The sequence below is a fragment of the Diceros bicornis genome, chromosome 3 (genome assembly GCF_020826845.1).
Source record: "Diceros bicornis minor isolate mBicDic1 chromosome 3, mDicBic1.mat.cur, whole genome shotgun sequence".
Taxonomy (NCBI): Eukaryota; Metazoa; Chordata; class Mammalia; order Perissodactyla; family Rhinocerotidae; genus Diceros; species Diceros bicornis.
In genome coordinates, this window is record NC_080742.1 from 15,698,476 (window position 1) to 15,723,902 (window position 25,427).

Consider the following 25,427-nt stretch of genomic DNA (forward strand, 5'->3'; position numbering starts at 1 on the left):
GCACTTCAGGTCCAACAATTCCATCTTTCTTCCCAAATAAATTTCTTCTCTTGCATATCCTCTCTGATTAATGGTTCTGCTGACTTTCCAGTCTTCCTTCACCTCATTTACCTCCTTTTCCCCCCTCCCTTTCCAGCCCAGTGTAATTTCCATGAATCTTCATAAATGCCTTTCCAGCATCTTTATCTGTCTTCTCTATCTTTGAGTTTCTCACATTTTCAGGGTATCAAGTAACTTCACTTCCCTTAGTCTTTTCCCACATTTGTATGTTGCACAATGTTCAAGGGAGAGGTAAAGGGAATAGTTAATAACTGGTGTTTTATAACTTTTTCCCCCAGGCAGAGAGGGTCACCGATTTTCTCTGCACCTTTTATTTTCTATTTTTGCCCTTTCTCCTCTCTACTATAATCCATTTTCCTCCCTCCCTCCGCCACTCTTAAATGATCTTTGTTCTATGGCTCATTCTGTTCTCTCTCCATGCCTCTTAGGGTCATATAGAAAGAGAAAGGACAGAAGATCGGGCTTCTGTCTTGCAACCCTGTGGAGAAGTGTTCTGAATGACTAGAAAACATTGGAGCTCTGTAGAGCATATGGGAAGTATGGTCTGTCTTTCCCCTTTAGTAACCTTGCAGCAGAAGGTCAGGAAGAAGAGGGGCCTGTTTGTATAAGACAAAAACTTTCTAGGCTTTGATGAGTGGGTTAAGAAGAAATCTTAATAGGCAGTTTCCCAAAGAAGTGGGCAGTGGGAGGTAGTGTGGGGAATATAATTAACCTCATAGTCTGAAAATCTGTATTCTAGTGCTAGCTTTGCCGCTAACTGGCTGTGTGACCTTAAATAAATTGCTTAGACCTCTTTATGTTTCTGATTCCTGGTTTCCAAAGTGAGCATTTAGAATAGGTGAATTCTGAGATCCTGTGCAGTTCTAAAATATTTCAATAGAACTGAGTAACTTTAGTGTTAAAGATAACTTTTTTTGTGCATTTTTTAAAACTTTTGTTTTTTGACCTTACGTGAAGGTAATATACTAGTTTTATATTTTTTTTCTTGCAAAAACTGATACTCGGGAGAGAATTCAAAGGGATTTATTTAAATATAATTGCTTTTTAATAATGTTTTATGATAAACTTAGTCCGCTGTGAGCATATTTTAATTTTGTGTGGGACTTACATTATATTTCTACTAACCATTTCTTTTGCATAGCCATGCTTTCACCCACTGTAGTCTCTGAAGAATGCTCCTCAAGCATTTGCCTGTTAACCAAAAATGTGTTGCTTATTATTTCCCATATTATATTTTATGTATTGAGAAAAATTTAATTCCTATAAATGAAGAACCTCAGTTGTAACCTTTTAGGTATTTGTAAGCTACATGATTATTAATATTTTTTCCAGAGTATTTCAGTGGGTGAAAGATGTTACTTCTTTATTTTCTTTGTGTTCTTCATTTCTACTTCTTCCATTATTTAGAACCTTGTGTAAAATTTTCCCTTTTTTCATATATTTTTATGTTACAAAAGTTCCTATGTCTCCATTGTATATTAAAATGAATTTATCAGACATATTTATATATATATATATTAATTATAAAGTATTTGGGTAAAGGAAAGTATTAAAACTAAGTTAAACTACTAATTACAACTTAACCTGTTAGTTACTGAGATAGTTTTTTAAAATAAAACTTTAAAAATATATTATTAACCATAATAAAATGGGCAAAATTTTGATCCTAGATTATGCTCAAAGGCCAGGTGATTTTGACCAAGAATTGTTTGATAAGTTAGGGCATGTCTGTTAGAATTGCTACTTGTAAGACCTCAAAACTCATAAAATAAGATGAACTAGGATGTTGATTTACCTGTTTATTTTATATGATAGATATTATATTACTAAATTATTTATTGTGAAAATAAGGTAGCCATTAAAATTTTGAGAGCTAACTAACAGATTTAATTATTAACAGATCACAGATTCTATCAGTAACCCATCCAAAATAAACTAAGTCCACATAACATGCTTCTGCATATTTTTCTTTTTAGATCAAAGAAAGCAAAGAATTCAATTGATAAATCAACTGAGACTGACAATGGCTATGTATCCCTCGATGGGAAAAAGACTGTTAAAAGCAGTGAAGATGGAGTACAAAGCCATGAAGCTCAGTGTGAAACACTGCGACCAGAAGGGACAACCTGGAACACAGGAACACTGAGGAACATTCCCAGCAAAGTAAGTGTGATTTTTTTGCATAGTTTGCCTGTGTGATTTTACATTAGCTAATGGGAAGTGACTTAGACATAGTAGTTGCCCTTGGACTATGTATTTTCTCCAGAATTTATTCTGTGAGCCTTTACAAATCACGCTGATGAAGCTGACAATCAGATAAAGTTATGTGAATCAACTTGATTGCCGATATAACTTGGTATCTTCTGAATTGATTGATGGCTCCAATTTTTCCAAAATGGTAAAGCACTTTATAATCTATAGTTGATGTTTGTTAAATCTCACCTTTCCTTTCCCCATTTCCATGTGTGTGTAAGAATTTGTTTTAAATGGAACATCTAAATTATTCTGCAAACTGAACTAGGAACCTGGTTTTCCATTTATGTTCTCTATAAGAAAATATTATCTTGTTTTTCCTACCTTCATTACCTTTGGTGTCAGTACATTTGTTTTGTTTTGTTTTGAATTTGAAAAAAATTCTTATTGAGGACATATTTGTTGTGGATAACAATTGTTTGCTTACTTTTCCAAAATAATATAGAAACACTGGGTTTGTTGTAAGAAAGCCTATGTTATATCTTCTCTCTCTTTGTTTCACTGAATTTTTTTGCTTAAATAATTTATTCTTTAAAAGCTGTTACAGTAAAAAAGACATGGTCAAATTAAAAGATGTTACCTTTGTTACATTTAAGAATGTGAGCATGAACATTTGTGTTGAGGGAAATAGAGAAAAGGGGGTTCTCTCATTTTGAGTGAAGTGTGTGTTATTACGGGACAGTACATGTATTTTCAGTACTGGTAGCTATACGATAAATAGCATGGGGCTGCAATGAAATATGGTCCTGTTCTCTGGTTTTAGATTTTTAAAGCATTTAGCTCTCTGGTAATGTGAACCTCACATCACTGTCATCACTCAACAAATAAGTTTTAATCATACAGCTTTCAAACACGTATCAGGTATGTATACCTACTAAAGTTCTGTGAGAGGACCATGCAAGTATCAATAAAGCTTATACTCTGGAGTCTCTCAATTTCAGAATTTCTGAAATCTGGCTGTCTCTTATGAATTGATATATATAATGTTGTCTGTCTGATATGTGTCTGTCTGTACCCATTCAACTACCATTCACCTCCTGCCTCATAAGCCATTATTAAATCGGTGGTGGTCTTATAATTGATGGTATTTTCAGTTTGTGAAAATTGTTTAGTTCATCTCAGGTCTCTCAGCTTCTTTTAAATGGTCTCTGTTCTGCTTTTATCCTATTTTATATTTCTTAATTTTGTAAGCTATTTCAAATCCTTTTGTGAACAGAAACATTGTAGGACAATATTTGACAAATGGCTGTTGAATTACTCTTAAAATAACAGTATAGTCAATGGTTTAAGACTTTTTTTTTTCAGAAAATCAGGTAGTACTAATCAATTACTTTAAGGTTTTCGAAGGTATTTGAAGGTGTGTGTATATATGTATGTATAACTTAAAATTTTGTAGTTTTAAAGCTAGAAGGTCAGTCAGAAATTACCAGTAATCCTCTTTGTGTGTTCCCAACTTAGGATACACAAAGGACAATAACAAATGTCTCTGATGAAGTCTCCAGTGAGGAGGGTCCTGAAACAGGATACCCAGTACGCCGTCATGTGGACAGGACTTCTGAGAGTATTCTTCGGAGTAGAAAGTCACACCATTATAAGAAACATTACCCAAATGAGGTATATACTTTGGCCTTACATATATACCTACATATCTATTTTATATGTTACTAATTTACAACTTCTTTCAACAATTGAATATAATTATTGAAATATTTCCCATCAGTATTAATGTTATTGTTATGTGACCTGGATTTATAGAGTAGCAGTTTTAGATTTATGTGTTGCACACGTGATAAATAGCTATACATTTGTACTCGTTTTGTACATTATCTCTGAAGACTCATAGATTCCATTTGTTGTTTACTTTTTTTTTTTTTTTGGTGAGGAAGATTAGCCCTGAGCTAACATCTGTTGCCAATCGTCCTCTTTTTGCTGAGGAAGATTGCCCTGGGCTAACATCCGTGCCCATCTTCCTCTACTTTATACATGGGACACCTGCCGCAGCATGGCTTGATAAGCGGTGCGTAGGTCCGTGCCTGGGATCTGAACCCATGAACCCTGGGCCGCCGAAGCAGAGTGAGCAAAATTAACCAGTATGCCACCGGGCCAGCCCCCCTTTACTTTTAAAGAAGACCATCCTGGAGAGACAATCTGTGAACTCCTGTGTTAGTCTTTTGCACAATTTGAAAGGCTTTACAACTTCTTGATTATAAAAGTTATTATTCTTAGCGACTTCCTTCATGTTACTCTTACCAGTTAAGTTGCGCATACTCTAAGAAGCAATTCTTTTTTCTTTTTTGATTCCGTTTTCTTTGTTAATATTTGTTTTCCTCTAAAGTGTTTCCAACTTTATCACATCTCTTGAAACTATTTAGATGGAAAAAGAATTTCATTCAGTTGAATCCTCAGTTTGTATTCTAAGGACAGAACATTTCATTATCTTGCTTTGAGGCAAATGAATTACTTCTTATGTCACTTTTTGGTAAACATTACCTTCTACTCATTTTGGACTGTTAGAATTTTTTTTCTTGATGATTTAGCGTTAAACTTTTGAAAAATCAAATATTATCCCTGTGCTTGAATGTGAATACCTTGAGGGTTTTAAGATAATAAGAGTTGCTTGTTCTTTGTACACTCTTCTCTGTGGTTGTATCTCTAGTGAATCTTTCTGGTGACTGTGGCTGTGTTTCTTCTCTCGGTGATTGTAGTTAGACAGTCACTAATACAGCGTGTCTGCTCATGGCCCCTTCACCCACATCATCTGATGTACCGTACCCTGTTCCTAAACCAGATAACCATACTTGTGAAATTCACTCTTACTCTCTGTGCACTAAGGGGTCAGTTGGTCCTAGAAGGGATTCAGGACCTCCTGTAGAAGGTCTCCACTCTCCTATATTATAAATTATTTGGCTTTAGATGTACTTTTCTTACGCCATAATCTCTACTCTTCTTAATTTGCACCTGTATTTTGAACTACTGAGATTCTTGAAGGGTGGAACGTTATTCTACTAATCTTAACTTTTATTTTTATTTATTTATTTATTTTTATAATTTTATTTATTTATTTATTTTTTTCCCCCAAAGCCCCAGTAGATAGTTGTATGTCATAGCTGCACATCCTTCTAGTTTCTGTATGTGGGACACGGCCTCAGCATGGCCAGAGAAGTGGTGCGTCGGTGCACGCCCGGGATCCGAACCCGGGCCACCAGCAGCGGAGCGCACGCACTTAGCTGCTAAGCCACGGAGCCAGCCCTAATCTTAACTTTTAAATAAATATATTGCTTAAAGTCTTCTAGATTTCAAGCTAAGTAAGGCTAATAATTAACTAATAGGCATTGTTTGTTTTAAATCATTTTTAAAGATGTAAAAGTTTACATAAAAATAAAATCAGGTCTTCTGAAACTATAAAACTCATAGAAGAAAATATAGGCAACACACTATTTGACATTGGTTTTAAAGGAATCTTTTCGGATGACATGCCTACCCAGACTAGGGAAACTAAAGAAAAAATAAACAAGGGGGACTTTATCAGATTAAAGAGCTTTTATAAGACAAATGAAACCAGAATCAAGATGAACAAACAACCAACCAGCTGGGAGAGAATATTTGCAAAACATACATCTGACAAGGGGTTGATCTCCATAATATATAAAGAACTCACACAACTGAACAACAAAAAAACAAACAACCCGATCAAAAAATGGGCAGAGGAAATGAACAGACACTTCTCCAAGGAAGATATACAGAGGGCCAATAGGCACATGAAAAGATGCTCAACATCACTAATCATCAGGGAAATGCAAATCAAAACAACACTAAGATACCACCTCACGCCCGTTAGAATGGCTATAATGACCAAGACAAAAAACAACAAATGTTGGAGAGGATGTGGAGAAACAGGAACCCTCATACACAGCTGGTGGGAATGCAAACTGGTGCAGCCTCTATGGAAAACGGTATGGAGGTTCCTCAAAGAATTAAAAATAGAGATGCCCTATGATCCAGCCATCCCACTACTGGGAATCTATCCAACGCACCTGAAATCAACAATCCAAAGAGGCTTATGCACCCCTATGTTCATTGCAGCATTATTCCCATAGCCAAGAAGTGGAAGCAACCTAAGTGTCCCTCGACTGACGATTGGATTAAGAAAATGTGGTATATATATACAATGGAATACTACTCAGCCATAAAAAAAGACAAAATCGTCCCATTTGCAACAACATGGATGGGCCTGGAGCGTATTATGTTAAGTGAAATAAGCCAGAAAGAGAAAGACAAACACTGTATGATCTCACTCATATGTGGAATATAAACCAACACATGGACAGAGAAAACTGGACTGTGGTTACCCGGGCAGTGGGGGTGGGGGCTGGGCACAAGGGGTGAAGGGAGTCATATATGGGGTGATGGACAAACAAAAATGTACAACCCAAAATTTCACAATGTTAGAAACCATTAAAACATCAATAAAAAAAAAAAAGAATTCAGAGACAAAAAATAAAAAAATAAAATAAATAAAATAAAATAAAATCAGGTCTTCAAATTCTTCATCTGTAAAGTTAGGAACTTTAGACAAGAAGATATTTTAAAAACTGTTTCATTTCCAAAAACTTGATTCTAAAGCCTAGCCAACTTGGAAGCATATTGAAAAAAAAGCAGAACAAAACCTCCTTTGGATAAGTAAAATTGAGACAGAAGATTTGTAGTGTTGTTTTGCATCTTTATGTATATATTACCATGCTCTCTCCAAATGACTGGTGATATTTTTTCTTGAAGGGTGAGACACAAAGAAATCAATTGGGGTAGCACTTTGTACATGGTGGGGAGTGGTGGGCTCCACTATAAGATAACAGGTCAGGGACATAGCCTTTTTCCTTTTTTTTTTTTTTTTTGGTGAGGAAGATCAGCCCCGAGCTAACATCCGTGCTAATCCTCCTCTTTTTGCTGAGGAAGACCGGCTCTGAGCTAACATCTATTGCCAATCTTCCTCCTTTTTTTTTCCCCAAAGCCCCAGTAGATAGTTGTATGTCATAGTTGCACATCCTTTTAGTTGCTGTATGTGGGACGTGGCCTCAGCATGGCTGGAGAAGCGGTGTGTCGGTGCGCGCCCGGGATCCAAACCCAGGCCGCCAGTAGCAGAGTGTGCGCACTTAACTGCTAAGCCACGGGGCCGGCCCCAACACAGCCATTTGTTATAAGCCTCTCAGATGTCAATATCTGTAGATATACTTTTTAGGGTCATTTAGTTTTTCAGGAAGAATCATCCAGTCTTCTCGTGGCATGGGGGTGCTGGATGTTATACCAGGCTACCATGGTGTTTGGCACCAAGGTGGTTGAGGATGAGGTGGTGATCTTGTCATTCAGTGTGTAGACTTTCACTTAACCTCCCTCTTTTCCTCCCACCGCTCAACCCACCCCCACTCCAGTTTCTTGCCTTTTTCTACTCTTTACTGTATCTGGTTGGCTTCTTCCAGTCTCCTGTTGGGAAGATGGTAGTGGAATTACTTGATTATCTGGGATATGGGAGGTGTCCTGGGGAACTGATAGCCTCTGTTAAGCATTTGTCATGTTTCCTACTCTATCCTGCTTTGTTTTAACTCTACAAGTATCTTTCACTTTTCATTCCCTATTGTAGATTAGCTTTTCATCTAATGAAGGCAGCATTTGATAGGAAGCATAATGAAGAAACCGTGAACTTGGAGTCAGACTATTTAAGTGGCTTTGGAAAAATTGACTTCTCTGAGTCTGTTTCTGCATCTGTACAATGGGGAAAGAAGTTGACCAGCCTCATCAAACTGTTAGGTTTAAATGCAATTATGCGTAATTGCCTGGCACAAAGCATTTATGTTATAAATGCTTATTCCCTTCAAATAGTCTTCCTCCTCTTAATTTGATTATATGCTCAGTTTTAACTATCTGTCTGAAAATTTGAAATGAGCACAGCAAACCAATATTAACTTGAGCTATTTTCTTCAATCTAAAATTTCCTATTTTTAGGCTGTATTCAGCAATTTGTAGTGAAATTCAAAGTGGCCATTAATCACCTAAATATTGCAGGTAAAATTCTGTTTGAGATGTAAGCAATTATAGGCAATAATTTTTAGATGTTACATTTGTAAAATGACCCACTTATTAATCAGTATTTGGCAAAATACGTTTATAAAGAATTATAGGTATTTCCTTATCCCTGAAATCACCCATTAGTTTCAGTTAAAAAGTCATCAAGCCTTTAGTCCTTTATTTCTGTGTCTGATTAGCAAGTCTGCATCAGAAATTAGTGATAGATAATAAGCTAGCTTTATCAAAAATTTTAAGTGAACAATTACTGATTACTTAATTCTGTGCGTTGCTATCTAATGAAAACTATTGTGATGAAACCCACTTATGCTTGAAGTATTCTGTTGACATTAGTGAATCTGAAATATTTTTGGAGTGTTTTTTATAAAACCAAGCAGACTAATTTTTACCCTTAATTTCTTTCTGTATTTCTTTTCTCTTTTTATTTCTTTATTCATTTTCCTACTCAACTCTCAAAAAATCTGTACTTCTCCCTCAAACAACTGTCTTCCCACAAATAGTCTAAACACACTAAACATACATCCGTGGTGCCTCATTCTAATATCAATAAATTAATTATCAATAATATATCTCATTCATTCAAGATATTTTGTTACCTGTGGTAAGGATGGCAAAAAAAAAAATAGTATTCAATTTCTGTCTTTTGTGGACTTAGAGTGTGTTTGAGAGTTATGATTTATTTGAGAATATGAAATACATGAACATTTAATTAACACAGACAATATTATAGATGCTAGATAGCAATGCGAAAATCTATTGTCAAATGAATATGAATAATAATAACTCACTTCAGGGACTAAGTGATCACTCTAAACAGAAGACTTTAACATTGGTTGAGCCCCTGCCTTGTGCTAGGGGCTAGCCACAGTGCTCATTTCATATTCAATATCTCTTTAAGGCAGGTAGTTTTATTCCCCACTGGTAGACGACTAAACTAAGGCTCAGGAACAAGGTAAGCCACTAGAAAGAGGTAGAGATGGTGTTTTGCTGACACTCTGTTGAGTAGGCTTTAAAGGAGAGTAGGGTTAATAATGAGACATAGGAGCATAATCAGAGGCTCGAGTCGCAGAGAAGCAGCTGTGTTTAGGGCCTAGGGCGTAGCCCAGTGTCACTGGAGGAGAAGGCTGTGGTATGGAGAAGTGGAGAACAAGGTCCAAGAGTAGCACGTTTAAAGACAAGTATGCTGGGTGAAGGAATTTGAGCTTCATCCAGGAGAGCAGTGGGAAGCCACAGAAGGATTTTGGTCAGAGGAGTGAAAGGACAGCTGCGCTTTAGGAAGGTTAATCTGCAAAGAGGGGAAGGCCTTTCAGTTAGGGGTCAGTTAGGAGGCTCTTATAGTAAACAAGGTTGAATGTTAAAGTCTGAACTCCGGTGATAGCATGGAAAAGAGAAAGGGATAAATATAAAACATTTTAAAGGTACATTTTAAAGGTACAGTTGACAAATCTTAGTGACAGAGGATAGCTAAAAACAAATCCAAAAATTTCAGCATACTTGGCTATAAGAATGGCTTTCGTTCTTTATTCAGTAAAAGTTATTTTGAATTAATTTAAATCAAAATTTTACTCAAAATTATTTTTTTGTACATTAAAAACTCCTAGGAAAAAAAGTGAATTGACTAGAAATTATTTAACTTGTGCCTTTTAGCTTTTCACTTTTATACCATAGATTATCTCAAAAACATAAGTTGGCAATTTTCTTCCTGGTATAGATTATTTAATTTTATGTCAGTTTATTGAATTTCTGTTTGAAAAACAAAAACAGTATATACATGAAATCTGTTGTTGCTAAAGAAGACTAGAGTAAGAAAATAACTCTATTAAACACATCACATAAAATGGGTTAATATTCACTGATTATGTAGTCCATATGAACTTAGGCTAGTCTCTGCCTGCCTGGATTCTGGACTTTGTATAAAATTTAAGAGAAAACAGGCACAACTTTTGCATGCAAAGTAACACTTGAGCTGAGATGTGAAATCCAGTAAATTTTGATGTGAGGAAATTTTGTTACTCCTTAAAAACTAATATGTATTTTTAATGTTTTACTATCTATTTCACTGTCATTTGACAGTGTATTTGTTGTTTTAGGAAAAAGTAGCAATATATGGTTCTGATAGAATCCTTAGAGTTGGAAAGGGTACATAAATTGTATTAATTTCAAAGAATATCTTGATTTCAGGATGCCCCTAAGTCGGGTACTAGTTGCAGCTCTCGCTGTTCAAGTTCCAGACAGGATTCTGAGAGCACAAGGCCAGAATCTGAAACAGAAGATATATTATGGGAAGACTTGTTACATTGTGCAGAATGCCGATCATCTTGTACCAGTGAGACAGATGTGGAAAATCCTCAAATTAATCCATGTGTGAAAAAAGAATATAGAGACGACCCTTTTCATCAGGTTAGTTTACAGTGTTGGATTATATGGGGCTATCAGTCTAGCTCCTTTGAATGTATGTACAAATTTTACAGACATGAAGAAAAAGCTTACATTCAATTGAAATAATATTCCTGTAATTTTTTTTTCTTTTTATGTGAGCTATGGTCTGGCTTCATTGGAACACAGAATCTCAGTATTTATATTATGGTTGTATCTCTCATCTTACAAACATATGTTCCTGAGAAGTGGTTGGTAAATAGAGTTTTGAAGGTCAAATTGTGTTTTAGATGCATTGTCCTTTTCTTAGTCAGCATACTTCATGGTCAGATTCATCTACACCTGTGACCTTAACTCCACCAATAAGATTGTAATTCACAAATCTACATCTCATGAATATCAGATTTGTATCTCCACGTGTCTATAGTAATGCTATCCAACAGAAATAAAATGAGAGTCACGTATGTAATTTTTAAGTTTTCTAGTAGCCTCATTAAAAACATTTAAAAAGATAAAGTTAATCTCACTATGCTTTATTTAACCCAATATATCCAAAATATTATCACTTTAACATATAAATAACATGACAAATACTAATGAAATATTTTACATTTTTTTATACCAAGTCTTCAAAATCTATTGTGAACACTAATAGCACATCTCATTTGGACTAGCCACATTTCAAGTGCTCAATAGCCATATGTGAGTAGGGTACCATATTGGACAGCACAAGTCTATAGGATATCTTCATTTGAATATCCCACCAGTACCTCAGATTTAACCAAACACCTCATCTTCCTTCATAAATCTGTTTTTCTTACAGCACTCAAAATCTTAGTGAATGACATCTCCATCCATCTACTCACCAGTCCAGAACCTGGTGGTCATTTAAAATCCTCACTCTTTCTCACCTTCTGTCTCTTATCCAACTCCTCATCAAATCCTAATGGTAAAACCAACAAGTATACGCTTAGAAAACTAGAGATAGAAGGGAACTTTCTTAATCTGATAAAGTGTAGCCATCAAAGAACCTTCTAAACACCTATCATGTTTAATGATGAAATGTTAGGAGCATTTCTGTTAAAGGCAGGAACAAGACAGAGATACCCATTATCACTGCTTTTTCTATCAAAATCTAACCAGCATGTTTTTTTGTTTGTCTGACTGGTTTGGTTAGATTAGACTGATTTAAAGTCCACATTAAAGAGCAAGATGTCAAGAATAGCAAAAACAATTTTGAAGAACAGCAGGGAGACTTTCTCTTCGGGATATAAAAATTTACTTTAAAAGTATAGTAATTAAGACAGTATGGCATAGGTATATGCTATAGACTGAATGTTTGTGTCCCCCTCCCCGCCCCCAAATTTGTATGTTGAAACCTAATCCCCACTGTGATAGTATTAGGAGATGGAAGTGATTAGGTCGTCGGGGTGGAGCCTTCATGAATAGGATTTGTGCCCCTATAAAAGAGGCCCTGGAGATCTCCCTTGCCCCTTCTGCCATGTGAGGTTACAGCAAAAAGAGGGCAGTCTGTGACTAGGAAGTGGGATCTCACCAGACACCAAATCTACTGGCACCTTGATCTTGGTCTTCCCAGCCTCCAGAACTGTGAGAAATAGATTTCTGTTGTTTCTAAGCCATCCAGTCTATGGTATTTTGTCATAGCAACCCAAACAGACTAAGACAGTGTATAAGCAAATAGACCAGTGGGACAGAATAGAAAACCCAGAAATAGATGCATGCTTATATGGATCCCTAATATATGACATGTGTAGTATTACACATCAGTGGAGAAAGGATGGACTGTGCACTGTATGGTTGTGGATCAAATAATTGTCCATATGCAAAAATTTGTTCCAGATAGTTCCTAAATGTGAAGAAGCAAAACTTGAAAATATGTAGAAGAAAATATAGAAGAAAAATCTTTATTACTTTAGGTAAGAGAAGAGTTTTTTTTTTTTTTTTTTTTTTTTTTTTTTTTTTTTTTTTTTTTTTTGTGAGGAGATCAGCCCTGTGCTAACATCCGCCAATCCTCCTCTTTTTTTGCTGAGGAAGACGGCCCTGGGCTAACATCTGTGCCCATCTTCCTCCACTTTATATGGGACGCCGCCACAGCATGGCTTGCCAAGCAGTGCATCGGTGCGTGCCCGGGATCCGAACCAGCGAACCCCGGGCCGCCGCAGCGGAGCGCACGCACTTAACCACTTGCGCCACCGGGCCGGCCCCGAGAAGAGTTTTTTAAACAAGATAGAAAAAGCACAAACATCAAAAATGAGGGGATTGATAAATTTGAATGTCTTAAAATTTAAAACTTTGGGCTATAAATTAAGCCATAAACATTGTTAAAAGACCAGCCACAGACTAGGAGAAGATATTTCCAACGCATTAACTATCAAAAGTATTACCATTACAAAGCCCATAAAGAACTCCTACAGATGAGTAAGTAAAAGACAAATGACTCAGTAGAAAAATGGACAAATATGTGAACAGGCAACTCACCTAGATGGCTAATATATAATAAGTAAAAATGGTCAGCCTTGTTAGTATTCAGGGAAATGTAAATTAGAACAATGAGATAGCATTTCATATTGTTCAGATTATCAAAAATGTAAAAATCTGATAAATTTCAATGTTGGCAAGAATGTAAAGAAAGAACTCTTATTCAATGCTGATGTTAATATAAATCTATACAACTACTTTGGAGAGCAGTTTGTCGTTATATAGTAAAATTGAAGGTCTTCATACTCTAGGACTCTTTCATCTCACTCCAAGGAAACTTTGGATGATGGGTACAAGGAGACATTAAAAAGTGTTCATTGCATTGTGTATAATGGTGAAAAATTGAAAATAATATAATAGCCAAAAATAGTAGAATTAATAAATCGTGGCATATGATAAAGCAATATACAGCAGTGAAATTGAATAAACTCAGCTACATATATCAAAAGGAGTAAATCTTGTGAATATAATTTTGAATGAAAAAAGCAAGTTGCAGAATTATACATACAATATACCATTTATATAAAGTTTTAAAATATGCAAGGCTATATTATATATTACTTATGGATAAAAACAGTTGCAGTAAGAGTATAAAAACATTCAAGGGAATAATAAACACCAAATTTAGGGTAATAGATCTGGGGAATAAAAGATGGGAATAAGAGCAGGGAAGGGTACAAAGTGAGTTTCAATTTTGCCTGTAATATTTTTTTTTATTAAAATATCTGGAGCATGTAGAGGGGAAAGTTAAAATATGATAAAGCCAAGTATTATTATTCTCTATCTGATGGGAATGTTTGAATTAAAAAATATATCCATTAATTTTGGCTTCAGCTACAGGAAAAGTGTCAGGGGAAAGAAGTTTTGCTACAGGGGGTTGAGGAGTGAGAATGAAGACTGAGGTTTAAGAAGCATGGCAGTGCAAGTGTGGACAAAGTGAAGTAGTAGTTAGATGCGGAAATTGGAGTTGAAGGACTGTTTTGGTCCCCGCCTCCCAAGATGTGAGATATTCGAGCACATGTGTACATAGGAGAAAACCAGTAGGGAAGAATTGAAGAGGTACAGGAGAAAAAGTTGAGGAGTGAGGTTTCTTAGGATTCTGGAGGGAAAGTGTCATTAGGAAGCTTAGTCTTCGACAAGAAGAAGAACACACCCTCTGCTGAGATAGAAGGAGGAAGAGTGGGGGAAGCAAGTCAGACAATGAGAGAGTTACTGCCTGATGGTCTCTACTCTGTGAAGTGCAGGAGGCCAGGGGGTCTGTCCAATAAGAAGTGAGGTGATAGGATAGGGGGCTTGTGGATGACGGTGAAGGTTGAAGTTATCGTTGGTGCGAAATGGAGACAGTGGAGCGAGGGTATGTGTATGCATGTATTAAAGACAGTAAACACATTAAAATGAAGAGTCACACCACCACATTGTTGAGGATCCAGCTGGAACCTGAAACCGTGAATTTGTAGTTGCAAATGTGTAGAATATCACACAGTTGTGTGATATTCTCTGGAATATAGTTGTAATAATCATAATAATAGCAAACATTTAATAAACATTTACTATATGCCAGGCACTGTGCAAAGTAATCTAGATGCATTATCTCATGTAATCCTCACAACCTATGGCAATGTAGTTTATTTTTTATTTTATAGATGAGAATATTGAGGCTCAGAATTAAATAATGTGGCCAAAGTCATACAGTATAGGTGCTCAATAAATAGTTGCTATTTAAGAGACAGAAGAGGGTTTGATATGCTGATTAAAATAATGGATATGGCAAGAGTCTAGACATGTTGGATTGAGTGGTAGATAAAACCAAGAAGGAACTGATAGATTGAAGGAGAGGTGTGTTCAAGGAAACAAGTGTTTTAGAATGGAAGGTTTGAGAGACCTGGTAAGATGAGAAGTTGTGGTTGAAGACTCCTTTCAGACGTAGAGCAATTCAGTGTGGTGACAAGGTCCAGGGGGTGACAAGGTCCAGGGCATGACAAGGTCCAGGGTGACAAGGTCCAGGTGACAAGGTCCAGGGTATAGCTGAAGTTCCCTGAAATTTAAGAAGTGAAAAAAAAAAAGGAACAGTCCATGAGAATAGGGTGTTGAATGAGTCATCTGCATATTCAACTGAGTCACTAAGGATAATAACTGGAATTGAGGTTTAGGAAGATGCCTGTGAGCTGTTTTCCCAGTGACACCATGGGCGGCATGGAAGCAGGGACCCTGAGTTCTTCTGCCTGTTGTTGTATCACACGGTGCTTGGTACATAAACCTTAGTTGAGTGAATGGATGAAACAAAATAAAATTTTTTCAAAACATGCCAATTAGGCCTTTCTTAAATGATTAAAAAATTGTTTTTAATGAATGCTATACAGAGTAAATTGGCCCTAAGTCTATCACTCTTCTTTTTTGGTAAGATAAAATTTTTTTAGGATTCTATATTTCTAAGTATAGTATCGTAGGCTTACATTGGTTTTGTTTTTGGATTAAAGACTTGATTTTACACACATTCCTTATTCTCAGCCTTCTGAAAAATAAGCTCATGTTTTCAGTTTTACTAGTAGCTGTGCAATGGAAGTTAGCTTCCTGTGATGAAAAGCTACCAGTATTTTTCTTATTTGATTAAGGTCTGTATTAGGTTTGGAGGACCCCTTTCTGCCCACCATAAAGACTGAAAATCCCTCCTCTAGAGCATTTGAATCTGTGTTCTAGTCAGGATGTTACCAAATTTGTAGTTTTGTTTTGTTTTATTTTTTTTGTAAATAGTAACTGAAACATTTCTATGGGAGAAAATATTTCTGCTCTAGTCATGGCTGAATTATAATAAAATATAAAACCATATTCAAGTGAAATTCGTTTTTCAGTAGGTAAAGCCAGATTTTAATGGCTGCAGTTCCCACAGGTGGAAACTCCAATAAAGCGGTTGTCATGGTGAATTTATTTGAAATAAAACATGCCACCAGTTAAGGTTTTCAGGCAGTTTTGAATGAACAAGGAGCAGAGCAGTTGAGGTTTTGAGTGAGGATAAAGAACAATCATTAAAAGAGTTCCAAATTTTAGTTGGAAAAACATACTAAGAAGAACCTATGTGAAAAAATTATAAAATCAAATTATTTGCTCTGATGTTTTCCATGAAAACATTTCCCACTTTTTATAAGTGTTTCATGTAATGCTCTCTGTACACTGCAAGCAGCACATGTTTTAGCAAGACTGTTTTTCGGAGTGCATTTGACACACACATATAAAGTTCTTTTATTAACTCATTTAAATCCACCAGTTTCTAGTTGCTCCCTTCTTTTTTGCCCTTTGGCTCTCTAGAAATAGGAAAATGATATCAAATGCTAGATAGAGTAACTAGGAAGGTAGCTAGGCAAAATGAGTACTTTGGGAAGGAGAGTGAAGAGCTTGATTTCCTATTTCTGTCCCTGGATGGGAATTGGAAAGGGAATTGGAAAGCCCTTTAATTCACTGTTACAGACTGAGAGTTTAAAAAAAGAAGCCTGAAACTCAGTGGTTGAAATCTTTTGCCTCTCAGGCTTAAAACTCTTTCCATTCAGCTTCTCGTACTTGTTCCTAGCTTTTTAGTTCCATTATGTTTCATAATTATTAAATTTTCAGGGAAATTTTGATACATATTTTGGTGCAAATTATTTCTATTCCAAACTGGAATATTTTGTTTGGGAATAAATTATGAAACATCATTTGAAGCATTAAGTGGATAGTTAATAACTAGTATCTCATAGCTCTTAAGCCTCTCCAATAGTGAAGTGTATAGTATAAAGGTTAATGTATATTAAAATACTATATCTTTGGAAAAGATAAATTTTTAGAAGGAACCTTCATCGTCAAATAACTAAATGTAAAAGAGCTTTGCCAGTAGCATGACTACTGGCATTATAGTTTGCCTGTAATTATTTATCAGTTTTTATTCTGTTAATAGTAGGCATGGCACAAATAGCTTTGCATAAAAAAATTAATGTATGAGGTCAGAATAATAATAATTTCCCATATTGAATTATTATTTTATACCTTTAATCAAAACGAATCAATGCAACTTTCCTCCCCCAAGAGGAAAATACTGTATTCCTTAAGTTTATAGAAACATCTTTACCATATTTTAATCACATTTTTGTCCTCCAAAGAATAAATATAACTAGAGTACATTCTTCTGTTCATTGTTAGAAGTTATTTTAATGAAATATGTTATAAAAGTAAGTTAGAAATACTGTAATGTAAATAAACAAATTCATCCCATTCTGGACCTCATCTTTTAGTGTTACTTCTCCTATCAATATCTGATAATATAAAGATTAGTGTTTCATTAGTTTTGTTACTGTCTTTAACCCACATCTATCCTACTTTGAAGTTTTGTTTCTTTAATTATAGATCTAAAACAAAAAACAAACAAACAAAGTTAAACATCTGATCCTTTGTATTAAGGCGTTCAATTGTTCTTTTTACCTTTTTCTATCCCTTGTACCACTGAGAGATACTTTATTCTACTTGGGAGAGTACTTCTAGCTCTGTGTGCTTCAGTGTGCAATATTTGCTCTGAGGAAAAAAAAAGTTAAATTGATCCTTTGGAGAAATGCTAGATTAAAATATCAGAAAAGTAACTAAATCAAATATTAAGGGTAGGTGTGTGAGGAAGAGTCTCTTTCAGGATGAGGTTATATCATTATTTAGTCTTTCAGAGAGGTTCAAATCTCAGCTGTCGTGTTCTTTTGTATTGAATGGACAATCAGTAATACGAACAATTTGAATTTCATTTGTCTCTGAACATTAGTATATTAGTAGCTGTGTAGACAGATTGACAACTAAATACTTTTACTGACATATTTTAGAGTATTTTTGAATAATAAGTTGCCTAATATCTGTTAAAGTTAACTTACACATTTTTATAACTGTGTAATTTCTTATGCCATCTGTTCAATGTGTGTGCTAACTTAAAGATAGAATTTTAGTGTCATTGAAATTGTGTTTGCACAGATACAGCTATGCACAGATATATATATGTTATATTTATAAAATATTTGGTAAATGCATCACCAATTTCTATTTTTTAGTGTAGTTAAAATTGTGTGTGTTTAGAGGTATATAGACACACAATTTTATATACACAAATATATGTTTTATTTATGACATGTGATAAATGTATTCACCAATTTATATTTATTTTTTATAGAGTCATTTGCCCTGGCTCCATAGTTCCCACCCAGGATTAGAAAAAATAAGTGCTATAGTGTGGGAAGGCAACGACTGTAAGAAAGCAGACATGTCTGTACTTGAAATCAGTGGAATGATAATGAACAGAGTGAGTTTTTAAATTTTATTCTTTTAATTCAAAGATAAGACAGTTATTATTAATATGTTAAATAATTACTGAAATATTATATTTATAACTTAACTCACCTCATTTCTTCAACCTGAAGAAAAGTTATTTGTATTTGGCTCCATCTGTGATTTAAACAGTGATTTGTCACCAACCACACCACTCTCATTTTGTAGTGTTTTCACTCTTCTGACCAAGAATACATGATATAATCTAAAATTTTCTTTCTTTATGTTATCCTTTCTTTTGCTTTCAGTGGATCAATCAAATTGAGGAGCTGCTAGATATATAAAAATGTTGATGAAGACTTATTTTTCTGTATCATTCCTCCTGGTTCATGTATTTATTAGTACCCAAAACATTAAAAAAATTCAGACTAGAAAATTTGTATTGGTACTTGCTTGCCTACTTAAAATATTTGGAAGTAATGCAGCTAGTGGTAAAAATCTTGAGTAGTTTGAAGAAGTACAGTACAAATACTATGGATTTTAATTTCAGTTTCTATTAAATTGTGTTTATTGGATCATTACTACTTTTTAAATTTTACCTGATTCCTCTGGACAACTTGGCATGATTTAACTTGCAGTTCTAAATTTCTCGTGCGTTATTATGCTATAACTGTTGTGCACATTTTATGTAAGACAGGAACTAAAATAACTGGGTCTAGAAATTGATCTACTTCCTATTACATATCTCAGTGTGAGCAATGAAGACCTGTCGACAAGGGGTCTCTGGAGACTCGGGTCTAGTTGGTGCTCTGTAGCTTCACTGTCTGTGAACTAGCAGCCGTTTACATAATGTATAATATGACCATAGACAGGTAGCTAGCTGATATGTGAGATCCCTCCCAGTTCTTCCAATCTTGTGTTTTCACATTATTTCTGATTTCCTTTTTTATACTTCCTCCACCCTTTTTCCCCCTCTCTTGTTTAGTATTTTCCCCCTTTAACATACTCTCTCTTCTAAAATGATTTTAGAGTTTAAGGAGACATCCATGTGTACATTGAGCTCTTTGAAGAAAAACACGTTATCAAGTATAATTCTAGATTTTTCCTTTTTTTTTTTTTTGTTTTTTGTGAGGAAGATCAGCCCTGAGCTAACATCCATGCTAATCCTCCTCTTTTTGCTGAGGAAGACCGGCTCTGAGCTAACATCTATTGCCAATCCTCCTCCTTTTTTTCCCCAAAGCCCCAGTGGATAGTTGTATGTCATAGTTGCACATCCTTCTAGTTGCTGTATGTGAGACGCGGCCTCAGCATGGCCGGAAAAGCGGTGCATCAGTGCACGCCCGGGATCCGAACCCGGGCCACCAGTAGTGGAGCGTGAGCACTTAACTGCTAAGCTACGGGGCCAGCCCTAGATTTTTCCTTTAACGAACTGGATTTAAGTGGATATGAGATCTCTTTTTTTTTAATATTGCAGTATTTGTAAATATTTCAAACTTTTGAAATAATACATAGAATTTTTTTCAAGATCTGAGTAAGACTGAGTTTTCCTTTCATCTACTTAGTGAATTAGAGATCTGATAATGAACTGTTTTTAAAAACTGACGAAATAGTGACTTAGATTTTACATGTAACAGGCTTTCAAACTTTAAGTAAATTTAAATTTCATTATTCATGTATTAAAACTAATATATTTTAACACAATGATTTCATATTGCTATAAATAAAATAATGCTTAATAGGAATTCATTTTACTGTAGATAAAAGTTGTGTAAGTTTTTTTTTCTTTTTTCCTCTCTCCCTATAAAGGTGAACAGCCATATACCAGGAATAGGATACCAGATTTTTGGAAATGCAATCTCTCTAATCCTGGGTTTAACTCCATTTGTTTTCCGCCTCTCCCAAGCTACAGACTTGGAACAACTCACAGCACATTCTGCTTCAGAACTTTATGTGATTGCGTTTGGCTCTAATGAAGACATCATAGTTCTTTCTATGGTTATAATAAGTTTTGTGGTTCGTGTGTCTCTTGTGTGGATTTTCTTTTTCTTGCTCTGTGTAGCAGAAAGAACTTATAAACAGGTGGGTATAATATAGACTTATGGATAGAGAATATTTTATCTTTTTCATAATAGTCCAAGTATTCCTGAAGTATTTTAGTATTTCATTAAATCATTTTGACCTGCTAATTATTTTCCTGTTTTGTTTTTTTAGTACTTAACCAAATAAAATCACAACAATCCATACTTTGTTGATTTTTGTTTTTCTGTGGTAATCTACTTGGATATTAATCCTTGTCTTAATCTTTTTTAGCGATTACTTTTTGCAAAACTCTTTGGACATTTAACATCAGCAAGGAGGGCTCGAAAATCTGAGGTTCCTCATTTCCGGTTGAAGAAAGTGCAGAATATAAAAATGTGGCTCTCTCTCCGATCCTATCTTAAGGTAGAACCGTAGTTATAAAAGTACTCTTAATGTACTGCCTCCCTCTTGTAGTTCCAGTTTCTTTGTCAATATGTATGTGTGTCTAGATGTATAGTCACATCTGTACCGACATGGTGGTGCTATGTGACCATACTTGGTGTTCTTTTTGATCCATATGCAGAAATCCAAAATAATTGTGTAACTGGTCCTTGACAGTAAAACAGCTGAAGTCTAAAAGGCTTAAATGTCTTTTAGGTAGATGATTCAAGATCAGATTGTCTTAAATTTGTCTTTGTTCATAAATCTCACCAACTTCTACTCATTCAAAAACTAAATTAAAAATTTTATTGCTATCTATAATGGTTATCACAACCCAGCAGAGGGAGCCCACTGCTTAAAAAAGAATTTAAAAAAATAATCTGTAATCAATGAGTTGTCTCACTGAAGTAGCCTTGTTACTATTTAAAAATATTAGGTTGTAATTCTAAGCCATTCTTTTCATGCCTTTCTTTTCCTTTAATCTTTTTAAATAACTTACCTAATTGTGGAAGTAAGATAAAAAAACTCAGGAGGGAAATAGGAAACATCTGAATTAGTTTTAGGAAGACACTTCTGAGAATTATTTCTTTGTTGCATTAAGTAGCAGTGAATTTCATTATGTGTAGAATAATTATGTCTTAATCAAGTTGACCAAAGACCAAATATCCTCTGACATACCTAGATTTTTAATGCTTTTTATTTTGAAATAACAATGAAAGAAGTGAAAAAAAGTTAGCACTACGGTCATGCACCACATAACGACGTTTCAGTCGATGATAGACTGAATTTATATGACAGTGGTCCCATAAAATTAGTACCATAGAGCCTAGGTGTGTAGTAGGCTATACCATCTAGGTTTGTGTAAGTATCCTCTATGATGTTTGCATAATGACAAGATTGCCCAACGATGCATTTCTTAGAACATATCCCTGTTGTTAAAGTGACGCATGACTATATTTGTCTACACTTTAAATTTTTTTTTTTTTGGTGAGGAAGATTAGCCCTGAGCTAACATCCGTTGCCAATCCTCTTCTTTTTGCTGAGGAAGATTGGCCCTGGGCTAACATCCATGCCCATCTTCCTCTACTTTTTTATATATGGGACGCCTGCCACAGCATGGCTGGATAAGTGGTGCGTAGGTCCGTGCCTGGGATCTGAACCTGCGAACCCTGGGCCACTGAAGCGGAGCGCACGAACTTAACCACTATGCCACTAGGCCAGCCCCTACCCTTTTTTTTTTTTAATTAATTTATTTTTTCCCCCAAAGCCCCAGTAGATAGTTGTATGTCATAGCTGCACATCCTTCTAGTTGCTGTATGTGGGACACGGCCTCAGCATGGCCGGAGAAGCGGTGCGTCGGTGCATGCCTGGGATCCGAACCTGGGCCGCCAGCAGTGGAGTGTGCACACTTAACCGCTAAGCCACGGGGCCGCAGCCCCTACCCTTTAACTTAAAAAATTCTTCATTCTGTTTATTTATTTAAGTTGTTAAATTCAATTAACTCAGTCTCCATTGGGAAATGCTGCAAATTGGCATAGATTATTTTTTCTCACTGTGATGTTTCTGTTGTATGAAGGGATGAATATGATCTTTGTTGTGTGGCTTAGTGAGAAGCCACTCCAAATTTCCCCTCACTGTCAACTCTAAGTAGGTATTGCATTCTTTTGTACGTTGATTATTTTATTCAGTAGACATTTATTTAATGTTAACCGTGTGCCATCCACTGTTGAGGAGATAAAAGTTCCTACCCTTAAAAGCTTACACTTCAGTGAGGGAAACATGTAACCCCAGACCTAAGAATTATTCTTGGTATTTACTTCCCTCTCTTGCATTTGCAACATCCGGTTTATCACCAATTCCCACCCTTTCTGCTTCCAAAATATATCTTGAATCCATTTACTTCTCTTTGTTTCCATTTCCACCACCCTAATTGAAACCATCCTTCATCTTATGCATTGGGCTACTGCAGTTGCATCTTAACTAGCCTTCCAGCATTCATATTTCCTCCTTCCAATATTTTCTTCAGTCTGCCACCAGAGATCTTTTAGGAATGTAGATTTGACCACATAATTTTTAAAACTTTTTGGAAGTTCTCCATGGCTCTTAGGATAAAGAACAAAATCTTAACAGGGCTTATGATGCTCTTCGTCACCTAGCTCCTGCAGATAGCCCGTGTCTTGTCTCATTTTGGAACACTTTCCTCCCTACATTCCAGCCACACTAGACTGCTTCAGATCTTTGAATGCACCATGGTCATTACTGTTGCATGCTCTTGCACATGCTCTTTCTTCTGCCGAGAACCCTGCCATGTACCATCGTCCCCTGCACCTTTTTTTTTTTTTAAAGATTTTTTAAAGATTTTATTTATTTATTTTTTCCCTCCAAAGCCCCAGTAGATAGTTGTATGTCATAGCTGCACATCCTTCTAGTTGCTGTATGTGGGACGCGACCTCAGCATGGCCGGAGAAGCGGTGCGTCGGTGCGCGCCCGGGATCCGAACCCGGGCCGCCAGCAGCGGAGCGCACACACTCAACCGCTAAGCCACGGGGCCGGCCCATCCCCTGCACCTTAGTTTGGTATAAATATCACTTCCTTAGGGAGATCTTCCTAGGCCTACACAATCTTTTTTTGGGGAGTTAGGAGTGTGGGCCTGGGAAGATCTCCCTAAGGGAGTGATATTTGCACCAAACTCCCTGCCAGTTTTCTCAGAGCATCCTATACCTTCCCTTCGTAGCACTCATCACAGCTCATCGTATCTATCTGTTATGAGGAGCTTGATGTTTGACTCCTTACTCATTCCTGTGAAGGTAGGGCCCATGCCTGTTTTTTCCTCTGCTGTATTTCCAGCACCTAGCATAATGCCTCCTTCTGAGCAGGTGCTCAAGAAACATTTGTTGAATGAATGATTAGTGTTTGACAAAATGAAATATTTGGAAGTTATGCTAGAAATTCTATGCTATATATTTACCATTTTCACTGTGTTGCAAATCCTTAGGAAATAGTAACACTTTACAATTAAAATTCATCTGACAAATTAGGTATATTTTCAACATTGTAAGTTATGCTCAAGCTGCAGTGATGGATCAACACCTTAATTGAAAGCATGGAATTAGCTGCTAATTAGTAAGTATATTTAAAAGTGTTTTCCCTTTTTTTCCCCAGCGTCGAGGTCCTCAGCGATCAGTTGATGTCATAGTTTCATCTGCTTTCTTGTTGACTATCTCAGTTGTATTTATCTGTTGTGCCCAGGTGAGTTAAATTGTTCTGTGTGGAAATTAGATAATCACGTCTATAAATATTCAGCTTCAGAAAGCTTTCTAATAATAGACAGTCAAAGTAATAATATAAGTAAGCCGTTACACAAGTTTTGAAATTGACTTTTTGCAGTTTATTTTCTTTCAGAAGAATAAACAAATGCATGTTATTCATCTCTGTGTCACAAACAGTGGCTAGCATATTGTCAGATGTCTATTAATTGAACATATAATAATAGTTTTTGTCTACAATTCACCTGGTTTTTATTTCCTAAAACAAACTGGTGAGTGACTAGTTATGAAATTATTTCAGACTATTTTCCATGAATCTCTGCTTTATTCATATTTAATATTCTTTTATTTTATATCTGAATTATCACTGTGACTTGACTGCCTTGTGTTCTAAAAAAGAATTCTCATTGACCAAAATTAGTCAGGAAGCACAAAAGTATCTCAGGATATAGTCTATGCTATAAAACTTAAACTTCTATTTCAAGTAATATGACATACTAGATTACCTGAAAATTCTTCTGCTTTAAAATACCATACATGGGCACCAGCCTGGTGGCGTGGTGGTTAAGTTCACGCACTCTGCTTCGGCAGCCCAGGGTTCGCGGATTTGGATCCTGGTCGCGGACCTACACACCTCTCATCAAGCCATGCTGTGGCGGTGTCCCACATACAAAATAGAGGAAGATTGGCACAGATGTTAGCTCAGAAGCCATCTTCCTCACCAAAACAAATAAAATAGGATACCATACAATGCTGGCAAAAAAGCAAAAACAGCTTTTTAATATACATATATGAGCTTTTTTATATACATATCACATACATATCTGAGTTTATAAGATAGTAAGAGGCCAAAAATGAAGATAAAACTAAAAAACAGAGCAATTAAGTATATGTGTTAATGCTATGGCAGCCCTAGGATAAGGAGGTGAGGTACATTGTCAATCTTAGTATGCTAGAGATTTGAGATTTTATGCCCACATGAGGACAGAAGATGAGGCCTTGACCTGCATGCCTCCTTATACATGCTTACACAATAAGGCCAGAACCTTCAAGGGCCTGCAGTCTCAGTGAAAAGGTGGAATAAGAAAAACGGTCTCTCCACCAGCACAGGAAGACAATAAGGAAGCTTGTCCAACTCTGCCTGGACTCTCCTAGGATATCTAACTGTAG

The 25,427-nt window shown here is 35.9% G+C and overlaps 1 protein-coding gene across 6 annotated transcripts in view; it reads left to right on the forward strand.

Moving 5' to 3' along the window:
• The window catches only part of PHTF2 (putative homeodomain transcription factor 2), a 128,145-nt gene that overhangs the window by 90,743 nt on the left and 11,975 nt on the right, over positions 1–25,427 (forward strand). For 5 of the 6 annotated variants that reach the window (XM_058524147.1, XM_058524155.1, XM_058524137.1 and 2 more), the window contains 7 exons: positions 2,037–2,223; positions 3,772–3,927; positions 10,573–10,791; positions 18,437–18,565; positions 20,338–20,610; positions 20,842–20,973; positions 24,154–24,240. In XM_058524147.1, the coding sequence (XP_058380130.1) occupies positions 2,037–2,223; positions 3,772–3,927; positions 10,573–10,791; positions 18,437–18,565; positions 20,338–20,610; positions 20,842–20,973; positions 24,154–24,240 (1,183 nt within the window). The remainder of the gene's footprint in view (positions 1–2,036; positions 2,224–3,771; positions 3,928–10,572; positions 10,792–18,436; positions 18,566–20,337; positions 20,611–20,841; positions 20,974–24,153; positions 24,241–25,427) is intronic. The other variant, XM_058524184.1, reaches the window with a different exon arrangement.